Source organism: Chlamydotis macqueenii, chromosome 2 (assembly GCF_036417535.1).
Source record: "Chlamydotis macqueenii isolate bChlMac1 chromosome 2, bChlMac1.mat, whole genome shotgun sequence".
Taxonomy (NCBI): domain Eukaryota; kingdom Metazoa; phylum Chordata; class Aves; order Otidiformes; family Otididae; genus Chlamydotis; species Chlamydotis macqueenii.
The window spans coordinates 64,382,700-64,396,182 of NC_141557.1; the positions used below are offsets into that span (position 1 = coordinate 64,382,700).

The 13,483-nt window shown below is 38.8% G+C and overlaps 1 protein-coding gene across 1 annotated transcript in view; it reads left to right on the top strand.

The window, feature by feature from the left end:
* The window catches only part of KIAA0319 (KIAA0319 ortholog), a 46,768-nt gene extending 36,214 nt beyond the window's left edge, over positions 1–10,554 (top strand). Inside the window, exons 17-21 of the mRNA XM_086743150.1 lie at positions 547–669; positions 2,454–2,544; positions 4,738–4,829; positions 5,704–5,892; positions 10,331–10,554. Coding sequence (XP_086599276.1) covers positions 547–669; positions 2,454–2,544; positions 4,738–4,829; positions 5,704–5,882 — 485 coding nt within the window. The 3' untranslated portion in view covers positions 5,883–5,892; positions 10,331–10,554. The remainder of the gene's footprint in view (positions 1–546; positions 670–2,453; positions 2,545–4,737; positions 4,830–5,703; positions 5,893–10,330) is intronic.
* The last annotated feature ends 2,929 nt before the right edge of the window (positions 10,555–13,483 follow it).

Consider the following 13,483-nt stretch of genomic DNA (forward strand, 5'->3'; position numbering starts at 1 on the left):
CTGCTAGTCTAAGTTTTAAGGGGAATAATTTTTTTTATTTTAGTCTGATATGATGCATTGATCTAGCAATAGCTACTACTATAAGCATATGAGATATGTAAATGTTCTGGCCTCAGATGTTGAAATTCAGTTTTGAAATACTGAAATACACTAGTTTATTGGTATGATGCTTGTCTTCTAATATTTGAGAACACTGGTATTCCTCAATTCTCAGGTACTTTAGAAGTTCTTACAAATATGTCAGAAAGAAGCAGGTCTGAATTCCACAACTTCAACTCATCGATATTTCTGGATAGAATAAACCGTTCTTGTCTTGCATACAATTTCAATATTGTATGCGTAGATTATATTACCCTTTTCTTCATAGTCAGCATCTGCTGAGCTGTAAATCTGTTTAACACATAGCACCAAAGGAGAGAGAAATTTAAAAAATACCAGAATGTTGTGAAAAATGAATGCTTTACCACTAATCTAGTCTCACAGTAAGAGGATGTGTAACAAGCTGTCTATTTACACAACTGACCTTATGTTTGGTTTTGTTCTTAGCTTGTCTTCTAAAATGCTCTGGACATGGACACTGTGACCCCATAACGAAGCGCTGCATTTGCTACCAATTGTGGATGGAAAACTTGATTAATCGTTATTTAAATGATGGAGAGAGTAATTGTGGTGAGTTTGGGTGTTGTGGGATGTATTTCAAGAGTAACTCGTCATCTTATGAGACTGTTGATTATTTCCTATCAGAATGGGGAGTACTTAGGAGATAGAGGCTGAGGGAAGACTAAAACACTCTCTTTGTTTTCCAGCACAGCAGTATATTTTTATAGAAAGATAGTTGAATGACATCTTGAAATGTTAATGTCTTGACAGTAGTAGCCTACATTTAAAATATTTTTTTTAAATTAAGTTTTAAAAAGCATCACCATTTGAAGAGAAAAGCATGAAATGTCTGTCATGGGAGAGAGAGATACTGCAACAATTTGGGGCCAGTTGGAAGGGTTGTTCAATAGCATGGACATTGCAAAGCTTTTGAGTAGTATTCATCTTACTGTTGCAAAGCTGAAAAAGAGGCAACGACTTAAATTCTCTGAGTGGTTGATGCTTCTGTGCTAGAAGTATGATCTGAGTTAAGGAAAGAAAGTACCAGTGTCCTGGACTAACCAGTATAGTCACCTTTAAAACTTCAGCTTTTTAACATGATTGATTTCACTGTTTCTTTTAATTTGCCTGATGCACCTCAGAAATGCAATTTAATTTCACCAGCTTAGCCATATCTATGTTCTGTAGCATGCCTAACATACCAGCTAAGCCTGGTATTATTTAGAAAATTAATTTCATAAAATCATAGAATGGTTAGAGTTGGAAGGGACCTTCAAAGGTCATCTAGTCCAACCCCCCTGCAAGAAGCAAGGATCAGGTTGCTTAGGGCCCTGTCCAACCTGACCTTGGATGTTTCCAGAGATGGCGCATCTACCACCTCTCTGGGCAACCTGTTCCAGTGTTCCACTACCCTCCGTGTGAAAAATGTTTTCGTTATGTCTAGCCTAAATCTATCTCCCTCTATTTCAAAACCATTACCCCTAGTCCTGTCACAACAGGCCCTACTGAACAGTTTCTCCCCGTCTTTCCTGTAGCCCCCCTTTAGGTACTGGAAGGCCACTATAAGGTCTCCCCAGAGCCTCCTCTTCTCCAATTTAACTAAATTGGTCTTCTACTTCAGCTCAACCCTTAGTACTGTGCCGGCTTGGAGACATGATGAGCAATGCACTAGTCTTCAAGTAAACTTATAGAAATTTATAAGGAGCTTGCTACAAGCCATTAAGTCGTCATGGGCTATGTGTCTGTCTATCAGTGAGTGAAGACTAATTGACCAACCGAAATGGGACAGGAGGTTTTAAGCCTGAGGCTGGGACCTCCTGCAGCCCTGCCCTAGTGCTGTGTTGTTCCATAGTGTAAAAGTAACACTCAAATTGTGAGTATACACATGGTGGAGTTCACATTATTGCGCATCTCTCTGTATCCTTCTCATGTTTTCCTGGATTTACAAACGTAAGCATGCTGGTAGAATGATCTGTCTCTAATCAGCTGCTCATTTAAATCATTACTAAAATGCCAGTCCGAGAGGACACCTGTGTTTGTTTCAGTTAGAGAATGGCAACTAAAGTGGGAACCATGCCCCCTTGACTTTCAGTTCCCACATAGGCTTCGGATATCTTGGGATGGCAAAAGGTATTGGAGTGGAAGAATATTTTCAAAAGTGCACTTTTCAGTCTGGAAGCTTGAAATTTTCAGGGATTCTTCTGAGAATGTTAAGATGTTAAGTTTTCCTTAGTTCCTGTTGCCACTCCCCATTCCTCAGGATTGGTTATTTTAATAGAGTTGTATTAGAAATTATCCTGTTCATATTATTTTACAAAGCACTGTTGCATATCTTTTTTTTTTTTTTTTTCCAGAGTGGAGTATACTCTATGTGACTGTATCTGTTTTTATTTTGATTGTGGTTGTAGTAGGGCTTTCCTGGTTCTGCATCTGCTGCTGCAAAAGGTAAATATTATTTATGTTTCTTTTTGATGGGGTATATGCAAAAACTGCACACAACTGCCACATTTTAGTCCAGGCCTTGGCACTAAACTACTAAACTCTTTTCATACATGTGAGGTGCTTCCTGTAGCTATCTCTGTATAGATACAGTTTTGTTGAAAAAATTAATATCCATTTCTGGCTCTGTGCTCTTCTGCATTTCAAAAAACAAAAAGCTGATACTGGAGTATCCTTCATGTTAAGAGAAAAGTTATGTTAAAATGCTCAGAGTATATTTCAGATCTTCATCGTCTCCCACTGAGTCCTCCAGGTACTTCATACTAAGGAAAAAAAGAGGCACAGTGTGAAGGTCACTGATGTAGGAGTGTTTTAGGCCATGGGAAAGGAGCTGCTCCCAACCTGGTGTCCGCCTTGGACAGAAAGGGTGGAGGTGTGATCTGCATCTGGCTGAGAGGCAAGGAATACTCCAGTGATCTCAGTCACACAAACATCTTGCTTCCTCTTTCCTTATACAGTTTTGCCAACTACTGTGTGTTGTTTTCCTCTCTGCACCCCCCATCTTTCCTAGTGACCCAAAAAGAAATTCTCTTTCAAGTGATAAGCACCTGCAAGTTCTGTCACCAGAGCAAGTGTTTTTGCTGCTACTCAAGAAGCCTGGCAAATAGATGGCTTGTTCAAGTGTTAGCAAAAAAAAAAAATGAAATGCTGTCAAAATCTTTTTAGATTTTTAACTTTCTGGGGTGTCTTTGCATTATGTACAGGGTCCTATTTGAAATGCGTGGGAGTTGATACCAATTTCCTTTTTAATGGTTGAAGGAGCTGTGCTGTTAGTATAAAGGTTTAAATAGAAGCGTGTCCCGCTCCGCTCCCACAGTGTGGGGTGGAGCCTCACAGGCTTGTGTGAATTTGATGAGAAAGGGGTTGTTTATGGAGTTTAGCTGCTTCTGTCCTTTGTCCTTATGTGGCCTGTGCCAGAGAGTGAGGGCTGGTTGATACAGATAAGTGTGAAAAAGACGAAGGAAGTGCTACACAGGACAGAACTGCAAGAGGTGCCCTTTGCCTTCTGGAAATTGCAGGAGAAAGTTACACTGTAGTCCACGATTTGGCAGGAGTTTTGGAGGTTTAAAGGTCTGTGTTGAGTTGCCAAATGGACTCCAATTTTTAGAACACTGTAGGGGGGAGGCTGAGTGGCTGGCTATTGCTGTAATGTGGGCTGAGCAATAGGTGGCTTCTCTACTGTGAACTGTGCAGTCTGGATGGGAGTGCTTCTTCAGACATTACCAGAGTCAATCCTTGCCCTGACAAAGGGCACTACCCACCCACCCTCCTCCAAAGTTATGAGAAAGAGGGACAGAAAAGTGCTGGAGGTGTGACAGCGTCTTCTAGGAGGTGCCCCCTTGGTTTCGTGTGTGAATGCCCTTATTTCTACCCTGAAATCCTTTGTTTATTCCCTCTCGATCCAGTACAACGAACCAGTTCTGTCTCTGTTCTTCTAGCTCTGGGACTTTTCTGTCTGTATTAATAAGCAGATGAGTAACTCCTGCAAATAGCTGAAACTTAACGTAGAGATGATGATCTCTGCAGCATTCTGGAAGCAGATGCTGCGGGAGAATTTAAATGAAGAAATAACAGGTGGAGATTTGCCTGCAGACTAGGGCTTTGTCTTTGCTTATATATGAGGGAGCCAGTCTCTGTTTTTGTCTGGTCTTCTCTGTAAGCATAACCAGACAAGCACCACGTAATTCTCTCAGTTTAAAGAGAGAGAGAGAGGGGAAAAAAAAAAATAAAACCACCAAAAAAAAAAAAAAACCCAAAAAACCAAAATAAAGACCCAACCAAAACTGCAGTTCCTACAGAAATTTTATTTGGAAACAATATATATAAACAATGTTTATATATTGTACCTTGTTACTTTGTTGAAATTGAGCAAACTGAACCCCTGTAGCCTAGGAAAGCAAGTCAATCTTTCTTATTTTGTTCATCTTTGTGTATCAGAGAGAAAATAAATTATACTCTGGTCCAGATTGTACAGCTGCTTTGTATCAGTATAAACTGGAGCTTTTTAAGTGGAGGTGTGAAAATACAATGAGGCTCTGTGTTTTGGGATACATAGCTATGTGCATGAAAAGGGAGAGAGAGAGAGGATTTATGTGCGTATGTGAGAACTGAATATCTCTGTGGTAACTTTCTTTTTAGCAGAAAGAGGACAAAGATAAGAAAGAAAACAAAATATACTATCCTAGATAACATAGATGAGCAGGAGAGAATGGAGCTACGGCCAAAATATGGTAAGCACTGTCTGTTTCAGCTGAGAACTCATCCACCAAGCTTAAAGTCAGTGTATTTGAATTGACACCTGCAGTCAGGAGGAGCCCAAAAGCTGGTCTACAAATTTAGGAATGGCAGAGGCAAGCATAGACAATGAAATGGCTGGGGGAGAATCACTTCATTACTTTGATGAGGCCTTGGGCTCAGGCACTGCTCTGAGCTTCTTCATTAATCTTAATTTAGAACACCTAATTGTCCCACAGACTTTCTCCATGTAACCCTTCCTCCCCTGTGCATACTTTTAATTTGGAGCTATTTTTATTGTTGTGCAGCAGTTCCCTCCTGGTCCATAAGTGCCCTGTTAAACATCAGTAGACTTCAGGTGTTACCCTCTGTTCACATACATTTTGATTTACCCGAGTTTCAGTTTTCAGCAGAGGAAATAATTGGAATCCAGGGAAATAAAATCATCCTGAGAAATTGCTATCCTAGAAAGACAGACACAACATTTCTGTAGAAAACATGACCTGTCATTGCTACTCATGTTGATCAGATAGTTGAATGGATGGACTAATTTCCAGATTCAAGCTATTAAAAGTACATTAGCTAAAAGTACATGTACTAAGATCATTTAATTGTTTCAAATTTCAATGCATATATTCACATTTCAGAGCCATAAAGTGATGGGCCTGCAGTGAAGTCGGAGGAGTATTGGCCTGACAGTATATGATACCTCCTAGATGAGTTTTTGTATCAGTGGTGGCAGTGATGCACGCTGTTATGCTGGATTGCAGAGAATGTTTTCACTTCATATCACAGCAGAGGAGAGGATGGTTAGTTGTTACTAAAATGTGAAAATTTTCTAATTAATTCGTTTTGCTTTTTTATTGTCAGGTATAAAACACAGAAGTACAGAACACAACTCCAGTCTGATGGTCTCTGAGTCAGAGTTTGACAGTGATCAGGACACTATCTTCAGCAGAGAGAAAATTGAAAGAGAGAATCCTAAAACACTCATGAATGGATCTGTCAGAAATGGAGTTTCCTTCAACTACAGCTCCAAAGACAGATAACTGAATGAGGGTAAAAGCACAGGACACGCTGGTCCAACACACCTGAAACATGTTGGCCCACCTCTGTTTTCCCCAAACTGAAAGCTTCCTAAAATATCAACTAATTGCAGATGACAAGTAAATTTCTAGCACAGTTACGGGAGGGAAGGAAGAAAGGAAGATTAGATAGTCAGCTAACTCCTCTTGTCACTGTTGTAGGAGCAAGGAAAGCACATCTTATTTCTTGCATGTTTCATGCTGAATGTTTGTCGGAACTTCAGAAGGCCTTTTTTCTTGTATCACTGCTACAAAACTAGCCAGAGCTGTTACGCTACTAACAGCGGTAACTGATACAGATTCATATCCTGTGCTCCTGTCTCTCTCTTGGAGAAGCAGTGTGATTGTAATCCTGACCTAAAATAACAAAAGCCAATGTAGGTAAATTCCCTCACAGCTATAAAAAGCAATATGTGACCACAGGCTCCATCTTCATTTTTAGTTTAGGCTGGGAACACAGAGAGGGCATTTTTAGTGCATTGTATTTATCTGTGACTGTGCTTTGTGACTTCCTTTTCTGGGGTAGTGCTCATCAGATGGAAATGTCTTTGTTCTCAAGGGAAGTTTATAATTAGCAGTTGCACTTAATCAGCTGTAAAGAAATGTGATACATCTGTGTCCTGTAGGGTGCAATGTTCCCTGTATTTACATAAAAAGTATGGTGCCTGCAGGGAAGTCCAGCCTTGGGTTGCTTCTGTAACAATGAAAGTGCTTTGGCTTTCTGGAGTCTGCCACATCCAGCTAGCAAACAGTAGCAGAAAGGCAGGAAGGACTCAGTGCGATGCACCTTCAGAAGTATTTTGAGCATCCCAAACAACCTTTTGCTTAGAGAACACTTTGAAGGAGCTCCGAACCTTTTAAGACTGACGCCTTAGCTGAGATGAGTTTTCATCTGTCAGCCTCAGTACTCAATTGACGAATGTGCTAGGCATTGTGTAGTGAAATACTTGTGGCAAAATACCCTGTGCTGAGCAGGAGGCTCAACACCTACCTTGGTTGTCATGGGAATTCGTACTGAGGAAGGTTTTAATTTGGACATTAAATTGTTTTACTTTGTCTTCTGTGGCTCTTCAGTGACCAGATGTGTTGGCCTAAAGACATCCCTTTAGCTGTTTGAGAAACATAGGTGTGTTGGAGTTCTGATGTTCTTGTTTGCAATCTGTATAATTTCTTTACAGTGTGCTTATTAGGCTTTAAAGCCATGCCCCCAATACTGTTCTTGAAATCCCAAAATGAAGACCTGGCTTTTATACATAAGTCTCACTTGTGGGGGCATCTGTACCAGTGGTACTTTCTGGCCATGATGTCAGCCTTTCCTGGGAATCCTTTACTGACATGCTGGAGTCTTGGGCTGAGCTGGAGAAATTATGTGTTCTGATGGAAAAAATGTTCCTCTGGCAGCATTTTGGACAGCATGTTATTTTATTTATTTATTTATTTTTAATATGGCAGTGGTGAATCCATTAACAGAAAAGGGTGGAGCAATATAGAGATCAAGGGGAGCAGATGAGAAGGGTCAGGGAGGGGACATTAGCCCACCTCCATCATGAGGACTAATTTGATGGAGAATTTTGAGGCTTTCTCCATCCTTTCATAGAAGTCCGACACAACAGAGTAGTTGGGTTGAGCACTGTGGCTTCTACACTTTTCTTGTAATGGAGTTGGGCAAAACTCTGAAGAACTGTCTAGGTTGGAAGGAAGCAGTAGTCAAAAGTTGCAGCAACATGGCATGCTCATAACTGGTTTCGTACCTTTGATTCTGAAATGCAGCCAGCAACAGTCCCTAATGCTACTAATGCTGCACTGAGGAGCATTTATCTTGTGCCCAGCCAGCCCTGTATTTCTCTGGAGAGCTCAGTGTAGCTGCAGGAGTCATAGTGGTGGGAGAGGCTGTAAAGAGCTAAAAAGGGCTAATGCAAGTGTTTTCCATGTTTTTCCCATACCCACCAGCAAGATACAGTATAAATAGTATGATTTGCTTTCTTCAGAAGTCAAGTTTTAACTCTCTGTATGGGGGTTTTAGGCTATTTATTGAAACAAATCTACTTTATCTCGCTCTCTTTCTTCCTGAGTGTGTGTGTGTATATATGTATTTTTTTATATATATTTAAATAACTTTGTCAATAAAAGCAAGGTCAGCTTTTGATGTCTTTCGATTTTTGCTCCAAATGTGTTAACGTAATAAGACAATGTTCACTTTAAAGCATTCCTGAAGAAAGTTAAGGCCCACACAAAATACTAGTTTATTTTTTTTTCCTTTTTAAATAAAAATGTTGAGCTTAATCCATTCTGCACAAATTCCCAAAATGTTCTGGCAGGAATTATGCTCTTGGAAACATGCATTTAAAAAAAAAAAAAAAAAAAATTGCAAAAGCAACTACAACTTTGTTTTGGCCATGCTCTCATTAATGCTTCTACTACATAAAGCGTCCAGTGTGCCTTCATCTATAAGCTTCTTTCTTGGGACATGTCAGTGCAGTCAGCAGCATTCTTCAGTTTTGTGAAGTCAGTCACTTGAGTGTTTTGGGTTTATTTTGTGTTTTAAAAGCTGGTGCTGAAGCCTAGGAGGTTGTTCTTTCAAGGACTTTAAATTCAGACATGTTTCTTTAAAAGAAAACTAAAGACTGATTCTCTAGTAAAGCAACTACAGGAGTCATAAACCTGCTTTCCTCAGTGCTGCAGAATTCCCAGGGCTATTCCTCCTCCCACACACACATGCTATGGGCTCAGATCCTTGGATCAGTGTTAAGTTCATGTACCATGAGAACATATGCATGATTTGGCTAAGTGTTTCTCACTCTAACAAATAAGAAACATTAGACCACTTTCTTACTGTAGAAGGCAATAGCAAGTGGTAATTGCTTACTAAATTCTGTTCTCTAGATGATGCTTTGACATCTTTGTTGCTAACAATATTTTACTTATGTTTTGGAAGTTGAATATAGTTTAAATTTTTGAGCTGCTTCTAATTCTACTAGTTTGATTCTTCTACCTCCTTGGGAGAAGAAGTCATTCCTCTTACATAAGACCAGGCTAGCTCGTAATATGGAACTATAAAGAAAGAGTGCAGGCAGCTTCTTTGTGAAATACGGATGAGGATATTCTTAACAGTCTCATCGGCACTGAAAAGCAGAGGAGACCAGATACAGCTTGTCATGTATGGCTCAGAGTCCACTGAAAATAAAGAATAAATTCAGTTTGGCACTGATAAGGTACTGCATCTCTTTGAAGGCAGACAGCATGCTGATACTTACAGTGCCTTGATGTAAGCATTAGATTTTCATTTGCATCTTGGTTTTACATTTATAAACGCTGATGTATGCACAAGCAGATATTGTCCAGCTATGTAGAAGGACTGCCTCTGCTTGCATTTCAAGTAAGGAGTGTATTTTGGAGAAAAACGTCGTTACCATTGCTGCCTGAGGCATTACACAGGTTCAGTACTCCAGTACTCAGCGCAGTGTACATGCAGCAGGAAAGTGCCATACTGCAAACAGGTCATTGCTTGTGTTTTTAATTTTCTTAAATAAAATGCTACTGCAATACAAAACAAAATTTTGGCCAATCTGCTGAGATGCATATCCAAATTCTCTGTCCTATGGTTCAGCCTTTCATATTAACTGAGTAGATTGCTGAGAAATTCAAGCAAAATGTGCATGGTGTAATTGCAGAGGATTGGGGAAGAGAAAAAAGGCTATTCTTGTTTCATGTGTAAGAATACATTTTCTACTGCTTCCTTTTAGATAAACAGTCTCAGCAGTCTCCTCCTGTCAGATATATCAGATTCAGATACTGTTTAAGCATCTGTTTTGTGCTGTCAGCTGTGCTTGCTTATATGATGCTGATTTTCCTTTTCTTTCTTGGTGTCTTGTGGGCAAACAGAAGTGTGCACACATGTGGGGAACTTAACAGTGTATGAACTTAACAGAGAGACTGAGCATGTGTATGCTCTCTATGCTGAATTTTAACTTTCCTTAGACAGTTCTGATGTTCTTGAAATAACTGAGTTCTTAGGCAAATTTCCTATTCCTGTTATAAGCTTCAAGTGACTAGTTTTCCCCCTCAGTATGCTGATAATGGGCTGTAGTCAGCTGGAGCTTTGGGATGGTGGTAATAAAATGACAGCTACTTTAGTCTTCTGAGCCATTTATGTAAGATTTGAGAGAGGTAAACATTCCTTTAGAATAAGAGAAATGGGATAGAGGTGAATTAAAGAGTTTCTTAACATCAGCTGTTGCTTATTGTTGATCCCTGACTAGAATACTAATCCCGTACTTCTGCAGCAAAGGAGAATGCATTTCACGTATCTTTTAGATCCTGAACTCTCCAAGGCAAAGGAGGTAACCTAAAAGCTTAGAAATAAAATGTTAAAAAGGAGGGAGAAAAGGCAAATCATTTTTTCTTTTGTACAGGCTATGAATCAAGTGCAGACGAGCCACACATCAGTAGTTTGTCTCTGTATGGAAGCACGTCTCCCTGTGGGTGGATGGGTGAGCTATTACATACAGAATTTATATTAGGAATCTGTTTCTAGAAAATGTTATTTATTGCAAATGATAATGTATTGTAACTGGAATTTCTGACCTGAAATTACTACATTTATGTAACTACTAATAAAGTTTTGTCTTTCCTTCTAGGAATTTGTCAGGTACTGTTTTAGACATGGTATTCTGTATTGGATTGAACACTTAGGTCAGGATAATAGAGATTATGTTGTTTAGCATAGTTATGTCTGTACTCAAACTTAAAAGCAGTGCAATATCTGATCCCTTCCTACTGACAAAAGCAAAACAGTGTATTTTTTCAGAGAGTAACATAATTCAGTAAATCAGAGGGAAAAAAAATACTGTAGTTCACAGTAAGAGCTTTCATGTGGTTCTTGTCCTTACTTGGTTTATTTGGCTGTGTGTAAGTATTCACCAGCTGTCATGCCAAGTGTGGTGTTTTCACAAATTGTGTGGCTTATTCTATAGCAAATTCAGTACTTGAGTGTTTGTAAATATAATGGCTGCTTTGCAGTAATGAGAAATACTAGTGTGCAATGTGTAACCCAAAATACTGCTGTTAGCTAGGGGTAGATTATGCTGCCTGTTTCTGAACTGGAAAAGAAAAATCTTTACTGGTATTGGATCAGTGTTACTAGCATCAAAAGCCTCCCTCACTCGTTCTGAGGAGCCAAAGTAACTTTAGCAGCTCAGCATACCAATGGACAAGTGTTACGTAGAGTGATCTAGGTGCACTGTGGCTGGAGAAAATTTCTGCCTATTTAAGCTAAAAATGTTATTATCTAGTAGAAAGGTGAACACTTTATTTAGGGTTTATTATACAGAGAGGACAGGCAGTGAGGGTCAAGCAACAGCTGTATAAAGGGTCACATAACAAAATAAAATGGAAATTAGCCATGACTAAGTTGGGTTGGAAATCAGAAGACTGTTTCTGAGGCTTCAAAACTGTATTAACTAAATAGAAATTAAAAAAAAAAAACCCTACCAAAAATCTATTTTAAATCTTAATAAATGAAGTAAAAAGTTATGCAAGTAATCATATACTGGAAGTACGGAAAGGCATTCTGATTCACAGAGCCTGTATGGTGCGGTAAAATGTTTGATTCAGCATAAAAGACTTGCATACACAATGACTGACGGCATATTAGTATGTCAAAGTAGTGTCAACTATTTGATTTAGATTCAAGGGACTGTAATTGGGGTAACGAAAATCTTACACCTCATGAACATGTGGATACAAAGAAGTGTGGTTTTTTTCCAGTGCTAAAGCCAGCAGAACAAAAAATTCTGTGCAGATCTGAGGGACTGAATTTAATATGGCTGCTGTCAGTTTGTCAATTCAACACTGAATAAGGTAACAAACCACAAAATCAAGTGCTTTCACAGAAGTTATTTATTAACTGAAAACATTTCTTCACACAGTTTTAATATCCAGAAATTGCTAAACTATCACAAATGTAATCAACATAACTGAGGTGTGAGAATTCAAGTATATCTTTTGTTGAAGAATCACAGCTCTTTTAAGATTATTCTGTGCTTAACTGATGTAGATCTTACGGACACAAAGATACTATGTTGGAATCCAACCACAATCCAATCTAGACAAAGGTATGTAATAAACTTTTAAAATACCTTATCTTTAATTATGGTTTGTGCTTGTCATCAAGCATAGTAAAAGGTATTATTTGCAAGAAAAAAAGTAAACAGTTATTCATTAGCAGTGCTATTCTCAGAAAAGACATCAAGATTTTAAATGCTCCAATGCATCAGATCAATAATGTTGCACTGAATAGAGCAGCTGGTTAAAGAATTTATCCTCCCACTGCACTGTCCCAAATACATCCACATTCAAGACTACGCTGACATACAGCAGTACGTGAGAAATTTAATTTTGACCTTATGCTGCAGTTCACAGGCAGACATATTTTAAGTCTGTGCAATTTCAGTGGCAGATATTCTGCCCATATACAATATCTGTAAGTGTGCCTTCATCACTGTATTGTGGTACCCAGGCACGAAGTTATGACCTCCTTCTGCCTAGTTACTCTTTCCAATAAGAAATAAACATGAATTGGCAGCCCAGGCTGGCAAACAACTTCCACAAGAGTGTTCCTCAAATTCAGGCAACGTGTGTGCTCAATAGTGTAAGCTTAGAAGTTGGCTATAAGAAAGTTTCTACAACTAGGGTAGAAATAGGCCATCCTTTTTTTTTTCTTGACAACAAGCACGTATGCTGCAATTATACCAGTATTAAGTCATCTCTGCCTTAAATGTGCTTTTTTGGGTGCACTGGAAATTACTCGAAGGGCAGTAAGCATCCTTTTACTGCCCTAGTTTGGCATGATGCACGCACTCTAATGACAGATCATGTGCTCCAGACCTACCTTGTCTCAAATGTTACATAAATATAACCATAAAAAAATATTTAGAAATATTAAGTAGCAGTCAATGCTACCTTATGTGCGCTTTTAAAAAAAACCCTGTGAAACTCAATTCTGGCTTGCATTCCCCCCTCCCCCAGTCTTGTGGTACCTAGTACCTCTGTCTGATTGGATAAAATATCTTAAAATTCTCATTTCATAGAGTACATTCATTAGTGTATAGGAAGAAAAGCTCTATTGCCTTCTTTAATTTTTTTTTTCATAATTAATGGATAAAGTCCCACCAAATAAAGTTAACCAACACAGGAAACAAAATTTATTCCCCTTAACCTCTGCAGTGCTGATGAATTTGCCAAATTGACACTGCACATTTTTTAAAGTGCTTCTTTTGACTGCCATTAAAATAATGTTTAAACAGCATTGTTTGCTTCATACTAAGGAAGCTTTATGCCATCTTTTGAAGATGACAAAAATAGGTGATGTGTGGAAGTCTTACCTCTAATCACTTCTATTTAAGTATTTATTAGGTCACAAGTTAGCCCAGTGCAAAGGTTTTTAAACCTTCCTCCCTAAAGGCCATTCACCTGTGTAACCACAAATCTAATTCAAGGCACAAAGCCCATAGGAACAGAACCATCTATCTGCTCATGTTCTTTGGACATGGTGAGTAACGTTCCTT